General features: G+C 36.9%; 2 protein-coding genes across 2 annotated transcripts; one reads left to right on the forward strand and one right to left on the reverse strand.

Moving 5' to 3' along the window:
- The first annotated feature begins 1,326 nt into the window (after nucleotides 1–1,326).
- LOC104899820 (receptor-like serine/threonine-protein kinase ALE2) lies at nucleotides 1,327–7,700 on the forward strand. The gene is made up of 9 exons (XM_010687100.4): nucleotides 1,327–1,929; nucleotides 2,938–3,081; nucleotides 3,193–3,441; nucleotides 4,129–4,230; nucleotides 4,353–4,724; nucleotides 4,897–5,196; nucleotides 5,537–5,929; nucleotides 6,041–6,281; nucleotides 6,417–7,700. Exons 1-9 carry the CDS (start codon nucleotides 1,842–1,844, stop codon nucleotides 7,078–7,080), a joined length of 2,553 nt encoding a protein of 850 aa, XP_010685402.2. The 5' UTR covers nucleotides 1,327–1,841; the 3' UTR covers nucleotides 7,081–7,700.
- LOC104899821 (protein HOTHEAD) lies at nucleotides 7,047–12,707 on the reverse strand. Its single transcript, XM_010687101.4, has 6 exons — nucleotides 12,521–12,707; nucleotides 11,327–11,714; nucleotides 9,848–10,158; nucleotides 9,058–9,443; nucleotides 8,291–8,859; nucleotides 7,047–8,186 (listed from the first exon to the last, which is right to left on the reverse strand). The coding sequence occupies exons 1-6, from the start codon at nucleotides 12,621–12,623 to the stop codon at nucleotides 8,138–8,140; spliced, it is 1,806 nt and encodes a 601-aa protein (XP_010685403.2). The 5' UTR covers nucleotides 12,624–12,707; the 3' UTR covers nucleotides 7,047–8,137.
- Nucleotides 12,708–23,316: the final 10,609 nt, after the last annotated feature.

Here is a 23,316-nt window from a genome sequence, read left to right on the forward strand (position 1 = left end):
AACACTCACACCATTATTTTTCATGTAGATTAACAAAAATTGCATTCCCTTGGTTTAATGGAGATAAACGGAAACCTTGGTTATATAGATGTAAGCAATTTTTTGATCTAGATAAAATCATGGATGAAAATAAGGTCAGATTAGCCGCTCTTGATTTGGAGGGTAAAGCTTTGTTGTGGCATCAAAGTTACATGAATAGTAGGGAAGATGTGATGCCTACCTGGGAGTATGCACTGAACATCACTACTAGATTTGGGGATCTCTTTGATGACCCCATGGCTGACCTGAAAGCTTTAAAACAAACAGCAGGGGTACAAGATTACCATGATACCTTGGATGCACTATCCAACATGTGTAAATTTGGCTGAGAAACATCTATTAAGCTGCTATTTAGTAAGGTTGGATGAAAAAACAAAAGTAAACGCCGAAAACTTGCATAAAGTAGCTGTCAACAATAAAATTGTAAAAGTAACATAGTTTGGGACAACAATGTTTTTATAAGGTAATTTCTCGCAAAAACTTGAAAGTTAAAGGTAGTTTGGACAAAAAATCCTAACGAAAACAAGAAAGATTTACCATTATCATTCAAAATTATCATACGCAATTACAAATCTCTATTATATATGATAACTTTGGTGTCTACCTAGTTTTACCATTATACCCCAACTATAAACCAATTATAACTTCTCTAACTTTAGTTTTTTTTTTTTTCTAAAATAAAAGAAAAATAAATATAGTTAATCAAAAAACTGCAATTACAACTCCTACCACCCTCTCTATTTGCTTTACATATTAAGATAATTATACAAATTAAGACAGAAAGAATGTAAGGCTATGTTTGGTTCACCTGAAATTTTCTGATCTGAACTTATCTGATCTGATCTGAACTTATTTTTTCTAATCTGATCTGAACTTATTTTTTCTGATTACAAGATCTTATCTTTTAGATTTTTCTCAATATATAAGAAAAAAATATAGTCATGTGGGGTCTTGTTTGATTCGTCTCAATGAGTACTTTATTAATATTCAATTATTATAATTTTTACTAATATGTAATGAAAGATATAATGATTTTAAAATATAAACATGATCTGAACTGATCTAATCTGAACTTATTTTTTCTGATCTGATCTGATTAGATCTGAAATAAGCAAAAATAAGGTAAACTGAACATAGCCTAACTCAGATCAAGTCTTTCGTCCTTTACCATATGGATAATCTAAACAAATCCCTAAACTTAAAAGTGCCAAAAAAATTTTCTTTAAAGTTCAAAACATTACAAAAGCTATTTATAAGAAACCCCACCAAGCACCGACGCCTCTATTTTTACTGATGTTCATGTTTTTCCCACCTTCCCCTCTCTAGTCTTTCTCTCTCCAATGATCACTCTTTAAGTGTCACTTAACTTTGTGGGTGGGTACAAAACTTATGGTCTATTCTTGATAATTTGGCCACTTCTAAGATTTCTACTGACTACTATATTGTAGTTTTGCTATACATTGAATTCCTGAAGCAGTTAAATCCTGTATGTTTTTGAGAAAATTTTCAAGCTTAATGACCTAACCAAGCATTTTTAAGGAGTGCTTTCCACCTAAAACCCAATTTTGTCCTTCCACTAAACTGCATTCTCATTGCTTTTTCCTCACTTAATTCTTTCTTATTTTTTCTGGGTTTTTTTTTGTGTGTGGAAATTTTAGTAGTTTCTTTGGAAAAAGATAATTGAGACCCATGTTGTATTTTAGATTCATTGTTCAATTTACACTTCTATGTCTTGAATTTCTACTTCTTTCTGTTATGGGTGTAACAATGAGATGAAAGATTTGAATTTTATAATCTAGTTTATGAGGTGGGAAATGGAGGCAGAACTCAGTTTCTTGGTGCTCAGATTTTTGGTTATTGTGTGTGCTTTCCTAATTCATGGATCTGCAGGTAATGAGTTATGCTTTTTAATTGTGTTGGTTCAAAGTTTGACTTAAATATTTGTCTGCATTGTTATGTAATGTGCTTGAATTGTGAACTTGGTGTTCTTTATTGGATTTTGATAGTCAATTAGGATGAATGTGCTATGTTCTAGTTGTTCTTTTGTTATGTTGTTGGAAATCCAGTGTTCATTGGACAAAATGTGCAATCTTTCTTTTCATTCTTTGAAATCCATTTTAGTAGTTCCTGCAAAGAGATATATATGATCTATAGCTGTGTCATTCTAAGTTAAATTATTGCAAGATGATTAGGTATTTAGTATTAAGAATCTGGCTGATAAACTGTCGGTTCACTTTTTTTATCTTTTGTTTTTCCAAAAAAAATTTATGCTTTTTTTTTTTTTGGAGGAGAGTATATTGTCATGTTGAGCTGAGTTTCTGCAAGTTCTTCCTGATTTTTGGGTATATACCCAGTAGATATAATAGACAATTTAATGTGAGTATTTCCTTGTTAGGTGAGTAAATGACTAAGTAAGGGTAGATCATTGGGTTTTTGTGGATTGTCTCAATTTAGAAAATCTTATGTAGTCCCACATATAGCTTTCTCCAAGAAAAAGAAAAAAAGAAGCTCCACAAACAATGGCTTATTGTTCCAATTGGACCTTCTTTCTTTTATTTCAACTTTTAACGTAAGATTATTTCTTTTATGTGGTCCACTACTATTAATGTAGTATACATTGTGTCTTTACTTTAGTTTTCATTAAGAACTTTGGATTCTTATATCAAATTTATGTGCATGTTTCTTATGGCAGATCTTTTTTTGGTATCTGCTGCATTATTTTATGGATATGACTAGTTAAATAATTAATAGAGTTCCTTAGCCTAATGGGATCGTATAATGTACTTAATAGAATTCCTTGGCATTACTTTCTACCTTCCTTGTAGCTTATTTTAATAAATGCACTTTAGTTGTGTATGTTTTTGGTAACTAATGTTCAATGATCAAATGTGGCTATAGATGGAAGAGGCCATGCTGTAGGTTATGCTGTATCTCCTGCAGTTACCCCTGGCTTCATCGATGAAAGACATGGTTATCCTGTTGCAGCACCTCCTAGAAGTACATTCACTTCTTTTCCTCATATGAGTCATTCTTTCAGCCAAGGTATAATTCAATGCGATACTCTTTTACTGGCATCAGGAGGTGCTGATTTCGGAGTGAGTTTATTGCCTATGAACTTTGTGCAAATAACCTTCATACTATTTCTTGTCAAAGATCCTACCATGCATGGCTCCAGAAGGCCTGCCTCACTTGCACCAGCTGAATCACCTTTTCAACACATCCCAAGGGAACGGATCAACTCGTTGGGATATTCTAAAGAAGATTCATATTATGATCATCATCATCGTCATCATCATCATCATCATAGTCATCATTATCAACATTTTCATGCAAAGAACCAATATGGCAAATCAGCTGCTGGACCATCATACCTTCTTTCTCCCCTGCCACATGGTCGTCAATGTATGTTTCTTTGTATGAACCATACTGCTATTGCTTTTGTTTCTCCCAACATTGTTATAAAAATATTGCTAATGTTGTTATTCTTCAAAACTATACTAATCATCTTCTTAATAACGAAGACATCTATCATCATTATCAGTGGAATGAGTCATTACACTCATCAAGAATTGTATAAAATTAACTGTCATAAACAGGTAAATACTCATGGTGAATTAGCTTAGTTGCTACATGCACATTTTGCCATTATTGATGACAGAATCTCAGGGATTATAGGGTTTGCTTGTGTGATTGCTTGAACTTGGATATGTAGGTGCTGCTGGTTTGGTTTCTTATGTTTTAAAATATAGTGTTAATTTTACGGCAGCTATGCACCCTGCATATGGATATCTCCTTTATGGTCTCCCTGTCGTTCAATCACAAGCCAAAATTTCCCAATTGTGCGATTGTCAATAGCTATACAAAGTTAGTAGAAGTATAAGTTGAATTTACAATTCTCTTAATTTGGTAATCATGAAATTGCACATGTGCACCTTTGATTGAGATATGACATACTTTGCTGCTAATAACCAATATTCAGGGTTGCCAAATCATGGATTTATTTATACATTGCACATATCACCTTTAATTTTTGCACTCACTGATAATGTGTTGACAATTTGACCTATTCTTCTTAATTGTATTCACTAGTGCCTATACAGCCACCCTCTGTTTCACCTTCAAGTTCATTGGTAAAGATGAGACCTCCTCCATCTTCAACATTTGTATTACCATCTCCACCTCCTAATCAAGGTACCCGCCTACTTTTATCATGTTCTTATTCTTATATATGAATACACTACAAAGTTCTCTTGGTATTTGATTTTCTGAAAATTTGTAGAATCTTTACAAAGATATCTTCACTGTTTTTGTAGATTGTACGACAATAACATGTGCAGAACCATTGACTTACACTCCATCTGGAATTCCCTGTGGTTGTGTGTGGCCAATGCAAGTCAGATTGCAACTCAACATTGCTCTATACACATTTTTCCCTTTGGTCTCTAGGCTGGCTGCAGAAATGGCTTCAAGCCTTTCACTGAACCAAAGTCAGGTTCGCATCATGGGAGCAAATGCTGCGAACCAGCAGCTAGATAAAACCATTGTTCTTGTAAACTTAGTTCCACTAGACGGAAAATTCAAACACGCTGATGCATTTTCACTATATGAGAAATTTTGGCACAAGAAAGTTTATGTAAATCCTTCCTCCTTTGGTGCTTATAATGTGCTCGATGTTCACTATCCAGGTTAGACATCATCTTTGGCTATTTCTAACGAATAGTACATATAAGCAGCTTCTTTCTTAGTGACTGAATATAGCTATCTTTTATAGCATCATATAAACTGCATTGATCAACTAACAAAGTAACAAGTATTGTTCTCAAATTTCTCACTTTCTTTGGCCCCTCTGCTCTGCAGGTCTTCCACCTTCTCCACCTTCCCTATCGTCAAATCTTGCTGCCATAGAAGACCATCCCTATCCTGCTAACTATAAGGGAAATAGTGGGAGTTCATTAAAGCCACTGGGGGTTGATATACCAAGAAGTCAAAAGAATACATCTGACAGAAACATGCATACTGTAGTAATAATATCTGTGATCACAGCTTTCTTAACATGTGCTGGTATTGCATGTATCTTGATAGTCAGACATAGAAGTCCTACTCCTCAGCCTGAAGAAGCTCTAACAACTGTTGCTTCTTCCTTTACAAAGCCATCAGGTACCAAAAATACAAGAGCACTTATAATCCATGCTGAAGTTTGATAATCATATATGTAAAGTTACTTCATCTCGACAATTTAGCTTGTTCTATCAGTAGTTGAGTCATCATGATGTCACAGTGATATATTGTTGGCTTCGCATACAACTTGAGGATCATTCTAGGCTCTATACTTTGTTATTCTGACATCACCTGTATTATAATTCTAGTAAAAGTTGATGATGTCAATTTACATATCTTAGGTCATACAGTATATTCCATATAACTATTGTGGTTCTTGTCTTATCCTGAAAATAATTCTTGCTAAATACTAGTACTACAATATGCTGTTATGGAACAGGAGCTGCTAGGTTTTTGGCAGTAGGGAGCAAATCGCTTTCTAGATCATTGTCTTTTGGTTCTGGGATGCTAAATTTTACAGGGTCCGCGAAAATTTTTAGTCTTCCTGACATTGAAAGGGCCACTGATGGATTTGATACTTCGAGAGTTCTTGGAGAAGGTGGATTTGGGGTTGTATACAGGGGCATGTTTGATGATGGAGAGCAAGTGGCCGTGAAAGTCCTGAAGAGGGAAAAACGCCATGGAATTCATGAGTTCCTATCTGAAGTTGAGATGCTTAGCCGTCTGCACCATAAGAACCTCGTCAAATTGCTAGGCATATGCACAGAGGATCATAGTCGTTGCCTCATCTATGAACTAGTTCCAAATGGAAGTGTTGAATCCCACTTACATGGTAAAAGCCAAATATCACCCTTTTTTATTGTATTAATTTTCGTGTGAGCTAATATGTTTGTTGAGTTAATATGTTTGTTGATATTGTCAATACTTTTTATGTTGAATTCAGGAGACAGGGCTGTTGCTTCTCTTAATTGGACAACCCGCATGAAAATAGCGTTAGGGGCTGCTCGAGGTTTGGCCTACCTACATGAAGATTCAAACCCTTGTGTCATACATCGAGATTTTAAGTCCAGTAACATCTTGTTAGAACATGATTTCACACCAAAAGTGTCCGACTTTGGATTAGCTAGAAATGCTTTGAACGAGGGAAATCAACCCATCTCAACTCATGTTATTGGAACATTTGGGTATAATCTTCTTGACTTATCTTATATGCTGCTATGCTTCTTCCCCTGTTTTGTTACTTATGAAAACAATTGTGACAGAAATAGTTTCATATTGAACAATTGATTCCCCCATATCTAATATATTGTGTTCTACAGTTACTTAGCTCCTGAATATGCAATGACTGGGCATCTTCTCGTCAAAAGTGATGTTTACAGCTATGGTGTGGTCTTACTTGAGTTGTTGACTGGAAGAAAACCAGTAGACTTTTCAAAACCACCAGGTCAAGAAAACCTAGTAGGATGGGCTCTCCCACTTCTCACCAGCCAGGAAGGATTGGAAATAGTAATTGACCCCATCCTGAAGCCAAGTGCTCCATTTGATAGTTTCACCAAAGTAGCAGCAATTGCATCTATGTGTGTACAACCAGAAGTATCTCGCCGTCCCTTCATGGGAGAAGTTGTTCAGGCCTTGAAACTCATATGCAGTGAGCTTGATGATGCGAATGAGGAAGGACCAGGAAACAATTTCAACCAAGCACAGGTTTCAATGGGTGAAGATGACAAGAGTGGTAAAGTCTCAGCCGACTTTCAAGTGTACCTCGGGACTCGTTATTCTGCACATGGGTATGAATCAAGCTGTGATGCTAAGTTACCATCGTCAGCTGTGGATTTGGCAAGTATTTCAGCGGAATATCAATATTCAGAAAGGCAATGCAGCTCTGGGCCTTTAGGATCAGGAAGGAAAAAATCATTCTGGCAGAGATTTGGACGTTTTTCTAGAGGTAGCATGAAGGAATATCTCTGGCAAGGATCCCATTGAGTCAAGTAAACCCAAAGAATCAGCATTTCATCAGCTTCCATCAATAGAAATAAGCTGAAAAGCATTGTAATTTACAAGTGAGAATATGAAGTTTGGGTATTAGTTTGGATTTCGTTATCTTTGTCCATGCAGCATATTAGCAACCTGCTTTGGATTTTGGACATTGCTGATATAAATACGCCTTATGCATGTTTCGTCAAGTTGTCAGATGGAACTGAGTTCAGATAGAATTTCTGTGGTGTTGAGAATTGGGGTAATGCTTGGACCTTTCTACTGTAGGGTTATCTTGTACATGGAGGTACTGTAAAAACGTCCTTGATATCTCTCAGATCATCAGCTTTTCGAATCCTTGATGACGTAGAAATCAAGCTCTTCACCATTTCAGCATCTAAATCACATCATCTGCGTAAGGTGATACATCCTTTGATGAGGGATAAGTTGGTAGATAAGTCCTTGATGGTTTTACTCGATATGGATGTTGGCTTCTCCTTCAGCACTTAATTGGTTTCACTTTCAATCTACTTCATGTAGCAATATGAGTCCTTTCTAGGTATGTATAGAATTAACGATGGAGTACGTAATGTAGTTCATGTCAGAGATAATCTGATATATCGTTTCAATCTTCTTCTCCACCACCTGAAGTCTTGTTTTCTCTCTTACTATATCCACAATTTAGAAAACAAGGAGAACATAGAGAAGTGACTAGTGAAAATTAGACTTCGGTGCGTTATCTTCACCTCATTTGAAGTCTAAACCTATTTTAATTATTTCTTTAAGGTGACGAGGATGCACCTTCGTAGGACCCGAAAAGGATCTAAGGAGAACAAATGAAGGTTATCTTGAGACTTTAGCAAAAGGGGTATATAGTTTCTTCAGTAAAAGCAAAACAAAGCACAAATATCAAGTGGCAAAGGAACAAAGAAGAGGACTAAAGAATTTCTCTTTGATATATGTAGGAAAAAAGTAAAGAAAAGGAGATCCTGTAATCAAACTGGAGATAGTATTGTATACATGAATAGTACTTATTGACTAATATCTTAGAATTCGCTTCTATACATTAGCTCCTTTCGCCATGTCTTTCCATCAAGATCTTCACCCCCATGTACCTGCACATTGCATGTAACGCGCAAATCAAAAACTGTTCACTGGGCTAAGAGGGAGTAAATTATGAGTTTAATGTACTTAGAACAGTAAAAGAATGTATGATTACCTTCCCATCATCATCACAGTAGCTTGAGGGTTAGTTCCTGGGGATTCATCAAAGGTAGATCCGTCGATAACACGAAGGCCATCCACCCCAAAAACTTGATAGTCGCGTCCCACCACCTTGTCCATGTGACACCCTCCATGAAAATGCCACATAGTGATCACAGTGTCTTTGCAGAACTGCTCTAGGGATTGAATGTCATTAGTGTGCTTAGGAATGAGGTTAACATTAGCCTGAACACTCATATTTAGCAATTTTTCTATTGTTAGATTATCAGAATTTATGAAGTAACGGAGGCGTTTGGATTTGACTATCTTCTCTATCAACTGTATACTTTTAACACATTTCCTCAGATCCTGTGGGTGGCTGAAGTAATTGTAGGTGACTTCTGGATTATCGTCAATATTAGTGGTGTTCAGCTTCAGATGTCCTGTGGACTTGGGTTTTGCTACCTTTCCTAGGATAAACCCCCCCATGAAAGCCTCAAACGGTAAGTCTTGCTTCATTTCTCGGTATGCTTGGATCGCTTCTTCTGTTCTTTCCTCCGGAGGAATTGTAGATAGCTGTCCAATCTGTCCAAAAAGAACTAGAAATGTTAATGGATTGGAGTCATTGGATAGTTATGTAGCACGAAAATGGATACGCTCAGCCTACAAAAACAAATGGGATTTTGGAAACAGAAAAAGTTTTCCATGTGAGAAATCAGCAAGACTGAGTTAAAAGTCTTAATTACAAAATTGTGATCTTTCCAAGCCTGAACTAATACCAACCTCAGCTGAGACGAGACCATGGTGTCGCTTGATGCTATTGCTGGACTGACCAAACCCATTGCTAGCTTCGATGTAGACGCCGAGCTTGGTTATCCCAACAGTTTGAAGCAAAGACTGAGTTAGATGCCTTTTGAAAGGCACATATATGGTGTTGAGAGGATTATCTTGCACATCTCTTCCTACAAACTGGTTGTCTAGGACTACAGGAATGTTCTTGTTTTTAAGATCTTCCTTTGGTCCTATACCACTTAGGAGAAGCAACTGAGGGCTCCCAATTGATCCACTTGACAAGATTACCTCACTTTCTATCCTTTCTGATAGAAATGCTTTATGTTGTTTTCCATATTCATCCTTGAAGATTACTCCTACTGCTTTTGGTCTTTCTCCTGTATATTTTCCCAACAAAATTAATAACTTTCCCAAGTATGGCCAATAACCAATTGAACATACAGTAGACACGGGGAAACGCAAATTCTAAAAGTGAAAAAATGCGGGGAAGTGTTGCAGAACACGATATTTTATAGTTTTGATAGTAGATTAGGATATATTTTGAGAGATTTAGAGATATTGAAAGGAAAAAGTAAGGTTGAGAGGGAAAACATTTCTTCTAGTAACAAAAAACTATGTTGATCTCGTTTTAATTCACTATTTATCTTCAAAAGAAAATTCAGAATGTCTAACAGTGTCTTAAAGTGTCGGAAACGCGACACGTTGACCCAAAGAGAGTGTCCGTGCATCATAGATAGCTACTAGGATTGCTTAGCATGTCTGCAGGGTGAGTACTACAAACCTTGAGTATCAAATGCGATCTTCTGAACAGTGGCAAGGACGAAGATGTCGAGGTTATCGGGGTTGGCGGAAGCCAAGAGCTCAGCCGCAGTGTGGCGGCGACCATATTCGTCGAAAGTGGAGCCACTAATCTTGGTTCCATACTTGTGATCAAAGGTGAATCCATTGAATGGTGACACTCCAACATCCAAAAGAGCATCCCTCACTGCTGCTTGCCATGGTGCAAGCTTTGGTGCATGCACAATTTGGTTCTCCACCCAAAGGTAAGCTTCATTTACCAGTTCTGGATTCCAACCTACCTTCTTCACAAAGCTACATATTGTACACACATAATTCTGTCAACTGATCAGACGTTGATTTAATTCCTTAATTAGTACTTCTTCTGTTCTTTTTTTTATTGCAATAATGAAATTTTTACACTATTTACGGACCATCCTTTAACTATCTATTGTGATTGTTAAGTAAGTAAATATTTAGTCATGTAGGGTCTTGATAGATTCGTCTTAATGTATACTTGCAAGTAAAATATCAAATTTGTATAATTTATACTATAAAGTAATTAAAGATATTAATAGATAAAGGTGTGTATTGACAAGCGTGAAAACTCAATAGTTGCAATAGAAAAAGAACGGAGGAATCCACAAAGCTACATATTTTACGCAAAGGTAGTACCAAGTATCCCTTGATAGTACTTCATACTTGTTTCAAGAAATATGTTTACTAATATTTTTTTTAATCAAGTGAAAGGATTGATTAACTACCTTGTAAAGGGACAAGAACAAAATCTTCTTCCAGGTGGTTTAAGTGGGAGTAGTAGTGATTAGTGAAACTTAAATTGTAAGTTATTCTTTTCCAATCTGTTAAATACTGTTGAATACTGTTTATTCATGGGTCATTATTGCATCATTAAACACTATTATTCTCTTCAACTAGTTTTTACTAGGCAAACTGATTGTTACTCCCTATCTAAATCAGATTTTTGTTGATCAAAGAATTAATTTTACTCTTTAAACTTATTTTCTCTGATTGCAACTACTTTTAATTTAATGAAAAAAACGTATTTGTGTTGATAAACTAGTGTTTCTATCCTATACAGTTTTTCATATTATTTACAGTTTAAACTTAGAATATTTTTTTTATTAGTTGCAGAAAACATAGCCTCCCAATTAATTGAATTTCGATACGTTTTTCTTAGTGTATAGACTAGTTAATCCTAAATCTCGAATATATTTCTCATAAACAATAAATCAGCTGACAATTGACATCCACAAATTTGATTCTAAATGCTTCACGTATATTGTGATGCAGGACTACCAATTTTTATGAATTCGCCTGCATTATAAGGATCAAGGTTGGCCGAGTGGTTGTAAGGTCCTCCTTCCACCCCTGTGATAGGATCCCTAATTTCCCCCTTCTTGCAAGGGAATTCTCCTTACCTTAAAAAAAAATACTAACTCGATCGTACGTAAACTAAACATACCTGTGGCTAGCCCTAGAGTAGTAGCCAGCATTAATGCAAGTGCCACCACCTAAAACTCTAGCCCTTGCATTCATAACACGATCCGTAGAAGTAAACTGTTGAGCAGCAGAGGTTGTTGAGGTATCAGCCAAAGATATGTGAAAATTCTCCATGAAAGTCACATTAAAATTATCAAAGGGCACCCCTCCTCTTTCTAATAGTAGTACACTATACTCTTGTGAAAGAGTGGCTGCTAAGGGGCAACCTGCTGTTCCACCTCCTATTATGATGTAATCATAAGCTGATTTTCCACCATATGATGCGAATGAGCCTCCTAGTGATGATGCTGTTGATGATGATCCGAATGTACTTGCCTCTTTGATGAATGGGTACATGTACTTAGGGTTTTCTGCATGTCATTAATTTCCATAAATTTATCATCTTGTATTCATAATCACACCTTTAACACACAAGCTAATCTGATAATCAAAACATAAATTATGTACATGTACAAGTGAAGATGAGCTACACAACATATATATATATATAGCTTACCTTTCCTAAAAATCAAGCATTACATGTATACATACTGTCATTTTACTTTGTTTAATGGTGTATTCAGGATACAAAAGGTTTTGTAGATTGCATTGAGATGCTCTTTTTCTTTTCAATAAGGCTCCGTTTGGTAGGGTGTAGAACATTTTCTGTGTAAAATGATTTTTATGGAAAATAATTTACAATGGAAAATACAATTCCAAAATTAGTCATCCGTTGTTTGGTTCCATGTAAAAAAAATAATGAAAATAAAAGAAATATGAAAGGGAAATTAAAGAGATAGTGAGAGGAGTGTGTAAGATAGATAAGGAAAACAGTTTTCCCTTCATTTTGAAGGGAAAGTGGTTTTCCATCATTGGGAGTGTAATTTTACTCCAAGGAAAAATGATTTTACACTATTTTGCCAACCAAATAATGTAAAATTGAAAATAAAGGAAAAAAGTTTTTAAAGAAAACGTTTTATGCCCTACCAGACGGAGCCCAAATAACACATGTGATATGATATAGTGTCATGACACATGTTTCATTCAATAATACTCATGTAAGAACTTTTATTCTTCATATATCAGCCCATGCATTGGAAAAAAACTTTAGAAGATAGTTGTAAACCAATTGATCAAAACTTGTATTTTTCTTAAGCTTAGAGAGAGAAGAGTAGACCTTGATAAAAAGTTGCACAAGATAAGTTGAACAGCAGGAGAAGACATAAGAGAAAGGAGTTGAAGATAGCAGTAGCAAGAGGAAGAGGAAGCGAAAAGGCCATAACTTAAAACGCAAAAAAAGCTTAAGAGATCCCTAAATAATGATTTTGATATTTTTAACAAAGGAGATGTGGCTCTTTCTCATTTGTCCGCTAGCTTCACAATTTATACACACATTCAAGTTACTATCTTTTAGTATAAAGAGAATTTAATTTAAGTCTATGTTAGAACCATAGTCTAAACTAATTAACGATTAATACCTACCACAGAACTTATACAACAAGTTTCCCTTATGTTCCCTCGCCAACCCCAAAAGCTGTTAATACCTTTATACTCTCTCAGTCCTAAAATATAGTTTTCATTTTCCTTTGTTCACAGTAATTTATGCAAGTGGAATCTAAGAGAATAGTAAATTTTTTTTATTTAAATAAATATTGTATGGGAAAAGATGATTTTAGGATAGAAATGGAGAATAATTGGTGAAAGATCGAGCATTAATTGTAATATTTTGGTTGAATAAACAAATAAGGAAAAAATAAAATTCAAGAAATAAATAAATGATGGGATAGGGCCGATTTTTCTAGACAAACTACAAAAAAATGTGAAACTAAATATAGAAATGAAAATTATATTTTGGGACATCCAAAATGGAAATGGAAACTATATTTTAAGACGGAGGAGTATAAAAGTGGAAAGAGGGTTAGAAAAGTGTAAAAATTAATTAATGTTTAACGTGGATGGTCGAGAGAAGTAAACTTCATTGGCGCGTGATTCAAGAACGAAGTGACAATTATTTCTGGAGGTTGATTCAGTTTAGATAAATTCTTGTAGATGTTAATTCATATATTATTCTCCTCCATGGGTGTATTATATGTCTAGCAGTCTAGGCTAGGTTTTGGGTATGTAATATGTAAACATATATGGCCATATCGCCCATATGGGTTGCGCATGCAATAATGCATGCGTCTTACGTACTTGAGCCATGTATGGACGTATGGTACATGTATTATGTATAATCACGGACATATTCACATATATGTGTATCTTCTGTTATGCATGATCGGTGTACAATAGACTAAGCTTGATTTAACTCACTTTATGAGAATTCCAATTCATGACCTCAAAATCAGGGGTTCGAATCCCACCAAATGAGAGGTATTTTGGAATTTGGAGGATGATTTTCCTTTCCATTCCCCCCTCTTTCCTCTAAGGACATACTTCCTCCGTTTTTTTATAGATGCTACATTTCCCTTAAATGGAAATGTCATAATAGATGCTACATACCATAAATGGATATCTTTTCACCATAAAAATCTTAAAATACTATTAAAAAGTTAGTGGTCCCCCACCTTCTCTTTTAAAATACTCATATTTTTTCCTTAACAAATAGTTTTTTATTCAAAAAGTGGTGGTCCCCTACTTTCTCTCTCTACCTTTCTTAAAAAAAACCCCACTTTCTCTATGTAGCAAGAATAAAAACACGGAGGAAGTAGGTCTTTGGGTTGGGCTTATGCGAGGGAAGCTTAGAAGTTATTCATCATCCCTAAAAAAATTGGCCAAAGTATGATAGAGGCAAAGCCAAACAATTTTTATAAAGGGCTAGATATAAGTAATAATCTTTATGCACCCCTTTAAAATAATATAATTTTTAATATATAATTAGAATATCGAAATTTAAAAAACAGGGGGGGGGGGGGGGGGGGAGGGGAAAGGCCATCCTTGATCCCTTCATACAATAAAATTTGTGCTTGTATATGAGAATAAATATATTTGTGTCCAACCAAGGTGAGATGGATAGTAGAAGAAAGACATTATTACACTTATTCTTTACCTATATGAACTAGGAGTATTTCCTAATAGGTGAGAAATTTTTATATTGATTAGATAATCTAAAATCCAAAATTGTTGCTTTGAACTAGTTTTGAAATTGCATTGTGATATTGCGAGAGACCATCGAAAACCATCCTATGACCAAATTGAATATTGATAAGAGTGAAGAGGGTGTTCGCGTTAAAATATAATTTAGGCTCTATTTTTTTTTATCTAAATGAGCCACGAAGGCAGTACAAAGTACAAAGAGAGGGAGGGGGACTCGAACCTGTGACCTATCGTTCACAGCACCTCAATCTTAACCACTAGGTCAAGACATCTTTGGTAATTTAGGCTCTATTTGGTAACACATTTAAGTCACATTAAATGGGTAGTTGCTAAAAGTTTAAATCACCTAATTTAAATTACAACACTTTCTTTTATATGTTCTTTTTCTTCTTACTTTATTTCCTTTCAGTTATATATCTTACTCCATCCACCTCAATTACTAATTTTGGCAAATTTTTTAACCAATAAATCTATAAAAATGCAATTTTTTCTAGTATATAATTAAAAATAATAATGAACAAAATTAAAAAATGACTTAAGTAGAAAAATTATTAACTTGTAAGACAATGCAAAGGGTATATTAACTTGCATGTTCGTTGCAACAACTACTAAAACACTCTCAAAGTCAATCATAAAGTTCATTTTGAGTTAGAGAGTACTCCATATGATGTCCATGCATGATTTATATGGAGTCAAATGATTCTTATTTACCTTATATAACATGTAATCCACAGATTATTTCAAATGTAAAATTTTTATTCCTATGTAGCCCTTTTCGCTTCTTAATATGTTCTTTAAATATAAAGCGAGTTTCGTAAATAAAAAGCTTAGGTTAAATAATAAATCTAACAAAATTTTCAATATTCAAGCAACTTTTGATACTACAAGGAAGATAAATACCAACGATGTCTTGACCTAATGGTTACGATAATTGAGATGATGTGAACGGTAAGTTACATGTTTGAATTCTCTCTTCTCTTTTTTGTATTTTGTACTGCCTTCGTAACAAACAAAAAACAAGGAACCAAAATATATAAAAGGCATAGTTATGTGATATCATCAAAACATCATCCAATCAACTAAGTAGGACGGTAAGAATTTAAAGGGATCAACCAATTTGGAAATGACAAAGCAACTAAAAGAAAATGGTTTAAGAAATATGGTAATTAATTAAGAGCAAGGGGCATAGTTCTAATGGAGAGATCAACTAACATTGTGACTGCTGGGAGAAAAAAGAGGGAGAGTTTGGAGTCACCAACCAATCCAATTTCGGTCCTATGGATCAACTAACCCCACTTACTTGGAGTGAGAGTCGAGCACAATTCTCTACACTTTTTTTCAACCTTTCTGGGTTGGAATACTTTGCACTATTGTCAAGTCAAAGCCATATTTAGTTATGTTTCTTGTTATATTACTCCCTCCGTCCCATAATATAGTGCCTATTTCATTTTTGGTGGTCAAATTTTAAAATCTTTGACCGAATATTCCCATTTGTATATATAAAAAAACATACTCATGTAGGATCTTGTTAGATTCGTCTCAATGTGTATTTTCATAATATCAACTTTTTATATTTTTTATTAATAAGGAATTGAAGATATTAAAGGTCAAAGTTATGTTTTGGAGACCGTGAAAAAAGAAACAAGCACTATATTATGGGACGGAGGGAGTAGCATGTACTAAGTTTTCTCAGATATGATACTTGATGGAATAATCGGTTCGCAAAGGCAGAAAATAAGCTTTCAAATACTGTGCCGTGATAGGAGATCACTGACTTGAAAGCGATTACGGCCCGACACTGGTGGTTATCGATCTTGGCCGGAATGCTCCCCAAGGTTAACACAGTAGCTCAGAATGCCACCACTAGCAAACTAAGCTTTAGAGAATAGCACGAAAACCCAGGAAGAGAGAAGAGAAGAGATGTTTGTTGTTTTTGTGTATTCTGACTGAACAGAATGGCTCTGATTTTATAGGGAAGAATCAAGCCAAAAACGGATAGAATCAAGACAGAAATCAATGGGCGGATAATTAGGGATTGCCATGAATACTGTAACGGTAAAACGTTACAGAATTCCAACGCCACAACGCGTAGCTCCCGGGTCCAAAACTTTAGTTAAGTTAAGTTTATTCCCCAAAGCCCAAACCCCAAGCCCAAGCCCATGGCCCTGGCCTGGCCCGGTCCGGGCGGGCGGCGCGCGCGTGTGTGATAGCAAGCCCAAACCAACATATCATCCAACCACAAAAGCATCTCTAGTCACAACTCAATAGATGGAAGGAGGGAGGAAGTATATAAACATGAGAAATTCCCTCCCACAAGCAATGTGGGACAAACAAGAAAATGAGCCAAGGCTTTTCCAAGCCTTAACTCCAACAATCCCCCACAAAGGCTCAGAAAAGCAAAAGAAATTCCTGGGTAAGGAAAGGAAAGTACTTAAGCACCAATATCTTTCGATTTGAATTGATGCATAGTGAAATGAGGCAACAACTTACTATCTAGTGAGTGAATTACTCTTGAACTCACCAGAGTTCCGTTGAGACCCCCACAACACATACCTACCTTAAGATCGTGCAATCTCCGCGATACATCACAAGCGCTTTATAGCCATGCGCATTCCTTGGGTCTAATAAGTGCTCTAGAAAGACAGCCCAGTCTTTCATAGAAGGCGGCTTAACCTCCACACTTACGTAGGTAGTCCATCAAGTGTTTCTCAATAACACCACCCCGAGGGATATGGAACTATTAAGAGCAAAATGCTCAACCTCTCAATGTATATCCATCAAGTGCGTCTCAGAAGCACCACCAATAGGCTATGGATAAAAGCACTACCATGTGTCATAGGGATGGGAAATGTAGTGCAAGTTAAGATTTCATGGCTTCGTTTGACCACAAACGGGTATCCACCATAAGATCTCAACTAATGGGCTTTAGCCCCATCCCCCTCGACGACTCTAGGACAACTCTCCTAGATAACCCCTTAGTAAAGGGGTCTGCAAGATTTCTTTCGGACCTCACATAGTCCAAAGAAATCACCCCATTTTTCAGGAGTTGTTTGACGACTCCATGTCTGATCCGTATGTGTCTCTTCTTACCATTGTAGACACTGTTCTTAGCAACACCAATGGCTGCTTGAGAATCACAATGAAGAGAGACAGGTGAACCCTGTCCACCCCATAAAGGAACATCAGACAACAAGTTTCTCAACCATTCAGCTTCTTGCCCTGCCAACTCGAGGGCAATGAACTCAGACTCCATGGTGGAACGTGCTATACAAGTCTGTTTCGAAGACTTCCACGATATAGCACCACCACCAAGGGTAAACACATAGCCACTAGTTGAACTAATCTCATCATTACCAGATACCCAGTTTGCATCACAAAATCCTTCAAGAACAGCAGGAAATTTAGAATAGTGCAAACAAAATCAACAGTTCCTTTTAGGTATCTGAGAAGACGATGAAGGCACTCCAGTGTTCATTACTAGGGTTATGTGTATATCTACTAAGTCTACTCACTGCATAAGCTATGTCAGGTCGAGTACAGTTCATGAGGTACATCAAACTACCTATGATTTTCGCATATTCACTTTGAGAGACACTTTCACCTAAGTTCTTGGTCAAATGAATACTAGAATCATAGGGAGAACTCACTGGAACAACATCAAAGGAATTAAACTTTTTAAGCACCTTTTCCACATAATGAGACTGGCTAAGGGAAATGCGACCGGAGACTCTCTTAAGTCTGACTCCTAAAATCACATCAGCTTCCCCCAAATCTTTCATCTCAAATTTTGAAGACAAGAAAAGTTTAGTATCATTAACCACCTTTAAGTTGTTACCAAAAATCAGCATGTCATCCACATAAAGACATATAATCACACAATCTGATCCTATCAATTTTGAATAAACACAAGAATCAGAATTGTTTACAATGAAACCATTTGACACCACAGTACTATCAAATTTTTCATACCATTGTTTTGGTGCTTGTTTGAGACCATATAAGGACTTCCTCAATTTGCACACTTTATCTTCTTGACCTAACACCACGAAACCCTCAGGTTGAGACATGTAAATCTCCTCCTCTAAGTCACCATTCAGGAAAGCAGTCTTAACATCCATCTGATGTATAACTAAGTCATGAATAGCAGCAAGAGCAAGCAGGGTCCTAATAGTGGCTATCTTAGTCACAGGAGAATAAGTGTCAAAGTAATCTAGTCCTTTCCTCTGAGTGAAGCCCCTGATGACAAGCCTAGCTTTAAACCTCTCGATAGTTCCATCAGGTCTCAATTTTTTTAAAGATCCATTTACTATCTATGGTCTTTGATCCCTTAGGTAAGTCAGTCAACTCCCAAGTAGAGTTAGACACTATGGAATCTAACTCGCTCTTAATGGCCTCTTTCCAAAAACTGGCATCCACAGATCTCATTGCCTCATCAAAGGTCTTTGGGTCCTCTTCTATCATGAAAGCATAAACTAGTTCATCACTCAACAAGTCAACACAAGAACTTTCAGATAGAAAAGCAGTAACAAAATCAGAACCAAAGTCTTTTGCTACTCTAGGTCTCTTACTTCTCCTAGGCTCATCTACGACAGAGGAACTACTAGCATGCATGTCAACTGAACTACTACTCAAAGTCAAATCAGCAGGAGTATCACAAGTAGGTAGAAACATCATGCGTAGAACAAGTAGATAAATCAACAGCAGGAGAAGAACAAGAAGGCACAGATGCAACATCACCTTTTTTCAAAGGAAAACATGTTCAAAAAATCAGCATCTCTGTACTCACAGATAGACCTATCACTCAAAGACATGAATCTATATGCAGCATGAGCATAACCAATGAATACAGCATCAAAAGTCTTAGGTCCTATGTTTGACTTTTTATAGTCAGGAAGCCCAACTTTGGCTAGACACCCCCACACTCTGAAAACTCAAGTTTGGAGGATAACCCTTCCATAGCTCATAAGGGGTCTTATCTAATCTTTTGTGAGGAACTCGGTTAAGAACATGACAAGCTGAAAGAACAGCTTCCCCCCACATTTCATCAGGCAACCCAGAACTTACAAGCATAGCATTCATCATATTTTTCAAGGACCTATTTTTCCTTTCAGCTATACCATTTTGTTGGGGTACATAAGGAGCACTAAGTTCATGAATGATTCCCAATTTCTCACAATGGTCATTCCAAGAGAAGTTCTCATATTCTCTACCCCTATCAGACCTAACCCTCTTGATTTTCCTATCAAGTTGGTTTTCTACCTCGGCCTTATACTTCAAAAAAGCTTCCCCTGCCTCACTTTTGGTCTTAAGAAGGTATAACTTAGTGAACCTCGAGTAATCATCAACAAAGGAAATATACCAGAATTTTCCTCCTCTACTTCTAGTGTTCTGAAAGTCAGCTAAGTCTGTATGAACCAATTCTAGAAGTTGGGTGGTCCTTTGAGTCACAGTTTTGCAAGGTTTCTTGGTAAATTTTGCTTCAACACAAATAGGACACTTAGAAATCGGTTGAGGACAGATTAGGAATCAATTCTAAGGTCCTTAGTCTCTTAATAGAAGCAACATTCACATGTCCTAATCTACCGTGCCATAAATTTAAAGACTCAGCAATATAAGCAGAACCACAAACAGTTTTATTAATAGCAGATACAGAAGAAGCAACATTTAAAATAAACAAACCCCCACTCAGATACCCTTTCCCCACAAATTCCCCACCACGAGTCATTACAACCTTGTCAGCCTCAAAAACAATTTTCAAACCAGCTTTGTTTAACAAGGCACCAGACACTAGGTTACGACGCATAGTAGGAACATACAAGACATTTGAAAGGGAGAGGGTTTTTCCAGAGGTAAGTTTTAGAGTGACCTTTCCATGTCCAAGCACTCCAGCAGTTGCTGCGTTCCCCATGTAGACGCACTCACCTCTGTTGCATCCTGGAAGTCATGGAGCAGCTCCTTGTTCGAACAGAAATGCCTTGAAGCCCCGGTGTCCAAATCCAGTCAGAACGATTTTCGACCAGATTTGCTTCAACAACCACAGCAGCAATAACTTCATCCGAAACGCAAGGTTAGCTTGAGGAGTTTCTTTTTGGACAGAACCTTGGCGTTGAGGCATTGGTAAGCCTTATGATCAGGCTTTCCACACACATAGCATACAAAAGTCTTCTTTTGAATCTTACCACTTGGTTTGTTCACTTTTCCTTGCTTCTTACCCTTGTTGAACACCTTCTTACCCTTACCCTTGAACTTGTCAGAACCTGGCGCAGCAGCAGATTCCACCAGATTGGCTTTGGTAACATTGACAAGAACCGAGTCCTGATTATCCTTGATTCGGTTGGCCTCTTCGATCCTCATGTGACTGATTAGATCCTGAAGAGACAGGAACTCTTTCCTATGTTTAGATTGTTACGGAACTCCCTCCAGGAAGGAGGAAACTTTTCCAGCAGAACATTGGCCTGAAAACCTCACAAATTTTTCAATGTCCTATTTAAAAACATCAGCACACAGATTCTCATAGACATGAACTTGGTCCATGACAGGTTTGTCATCAACCATTTGGAAAGCCAGCCACTTTCCTACAACGTATTTCTGTTTCCCAGCATCATCAGCCCCATATTTTTCTCAAGGGCCTCCCAAATCAGTTTGGATGACTTATGAACCATGAACAAATCAAACAAATTATTAGTCATCAGATTAAGGAGATGGAAACGAACTGTTTTTTATCTTTTTCATATTTCAGAATTTTATCCTCATTCTGTTTAATGACAGCAGCAGAAGGAGAATTTGAATCAGCAGTAGCCGTATAATGGCAGGGGACAGTCACTGAACAAGACATAGTCAATATCCAGTTGCTCGAAAAACATAAGAAGTTTTTGAGCCCAGCGTTTGTAGTTATTTCCATCAAGGGACTCAAGTTTGGACAGGTGAGCCATTGATTTGGTTGAACTTTCTGCCATTGCAAATATTAATAATCGCTTTCAAATTGATGGAATAATCGGTTCGCAAAGGCAGAAAATAAGCTTTCAAATACTGTGCCGTGATAGGAGATCACTGACTTGAAAGCGATTACGGCCCGACACTGGTGGTTATCGATCTTGGCCGGAATGCTCCCCAAGGTTAACACAGTAGCTCAGAATGCCACCACTAGCAAACTAAGCTTTAGAGAATAGCACGAAAACCCAGGAAGAGAGAAGAGAAGAGAAGAGAGAAGAGTGTTTGTTGTTTTGTGTATATCTGACTGAACAGAATGGCTCTGATTTTATAGGGAAGAATCAAGCCAAAAACGGATAGTAATCAAGACAGAAATCAATGGGCGGATAATTAGGGATTGCCATGAATACTGTAACGGTAAAACGTTACAGAATTCCAACGGCCACATACGCGTAGCTCCCGGGTCCAAAACTTTAGTTAAGTTAAGTTTATTCCCCAAAGCCCAAAGCCCAAAGCCCAAAGCCCAAGGCCCATGGCCCTGGCCCGGTCCGGGCGGGCGGCGCGCGCGTGTGTGATAGCAAGCCCAAACCCAACATATCATCCAACCACAAAAGCATCTCTAGTCACAACTCAATAGATGGAAGGAGGGAGGAAGTATATAAACATGAGAAAACTCCCTCCCACAAGCAATGTGGGACAAACAAGAAAATGAGCCAAGGCTTTTCCAAGCCTTAACTCCTACAATACTTTATGTTGACTTTTACTTGGGAATTTTTTGTCCATAATTATTTTTTTTTTTTTTTGGTAAGTGAGCTAGTATATTAATCATCAAACCAAAACGCATACATCCTAGGAATCAGCTAACTAGGACAAACAACACTGTAAGCTAAGACTTACTCATTACAGACTTGTTATCCACCTCCTATCAATTGTACTACTTTTCTTTGTGAGGCAATACAAGAATCTATGTTTCACTATATGCTAAATACTATATATTTACAGTATATTGTATGCTATTTACTTGGTTTTGCCAGAACGCTATGTTTCTTACCATCCAAACATGGTATGCAACAGCTTGTATGGAGGCAATCAAGACTCCTTTCCTTATCTTTGAGCCTTTATATGATCTTCTTATCCACATGAACCATTGGATTAGGGTTCTCTGTCTATAATCAACACCTATCCACTCCATGATTTGTACCATTAACTGCTTGCTATACTCACACTCAAAAAACAGATGAGAATGTGTTTCTTCCATAATTACTTTATTTACACACTTTTTTGCGAAAAACTACCTTATTTACAAAATTTTGTACAAAACTACCTTTGTTACGCTATTGTTTGTTGACCACTACCTAAAAACGTTATCCGACGTTTCACTATAGTTTTACTATAAGTAAAACCGCAAAATCAATACTTCATATCAAATTAAATGTAACAATTCCCTCAACCCGGACTCCTAGGCAAAATTTCTTAGTGTGAGATTAACAAAGGTAAGGGCAAGTGCTTAGAGTAATTAACCACGACCAAGTATCACCACCACATACTGCCGCCACCACCGAAACGCCACCACCACCACACACTGCCGCCACCATCGAAACGCCACCACCACCACCGAAATGCCACCATCAAAACCCAAAAACCACCGAAATTCAAATCCAAAATCAACCAAAAACCACCTACCTGTTGGCCTCGAAATTCGAAACCCAAATCAACCAAAAACCATCTTCCTACAACTCCCCACCACCACCCACAAAACCCGTTCCACCTCCACAACAACTTGAAGGTGAGAGAAACAAATCAAAGAGAGAGAAAGAGATCTGGTGGTGGATTTCGACTGGAGGTGAGAGATCTAGTGGTGGATTTCGACAGGAGAGAGAACGAAGGAAGATGGAGGTGAGAGAACGACGAGAAAGGAGGTTTTTGGTGGATTTCGGCTGGTGATGG

Source organism: Beta vulgaris, chromosome 7, assembly GCF_026745355.1.
Source record: "Beta vulgaris subsp. vulgaris cultivar EL10 chromosome 7, EL10.2, whole genome shotgun sequence".
Lineage (NCBI taxonomy): Eukaryota > Viridiplantae > Streptophyta > Magnoliopsida > Caryophyllales > Amaranthaceae > Beta > Beta vulgaris.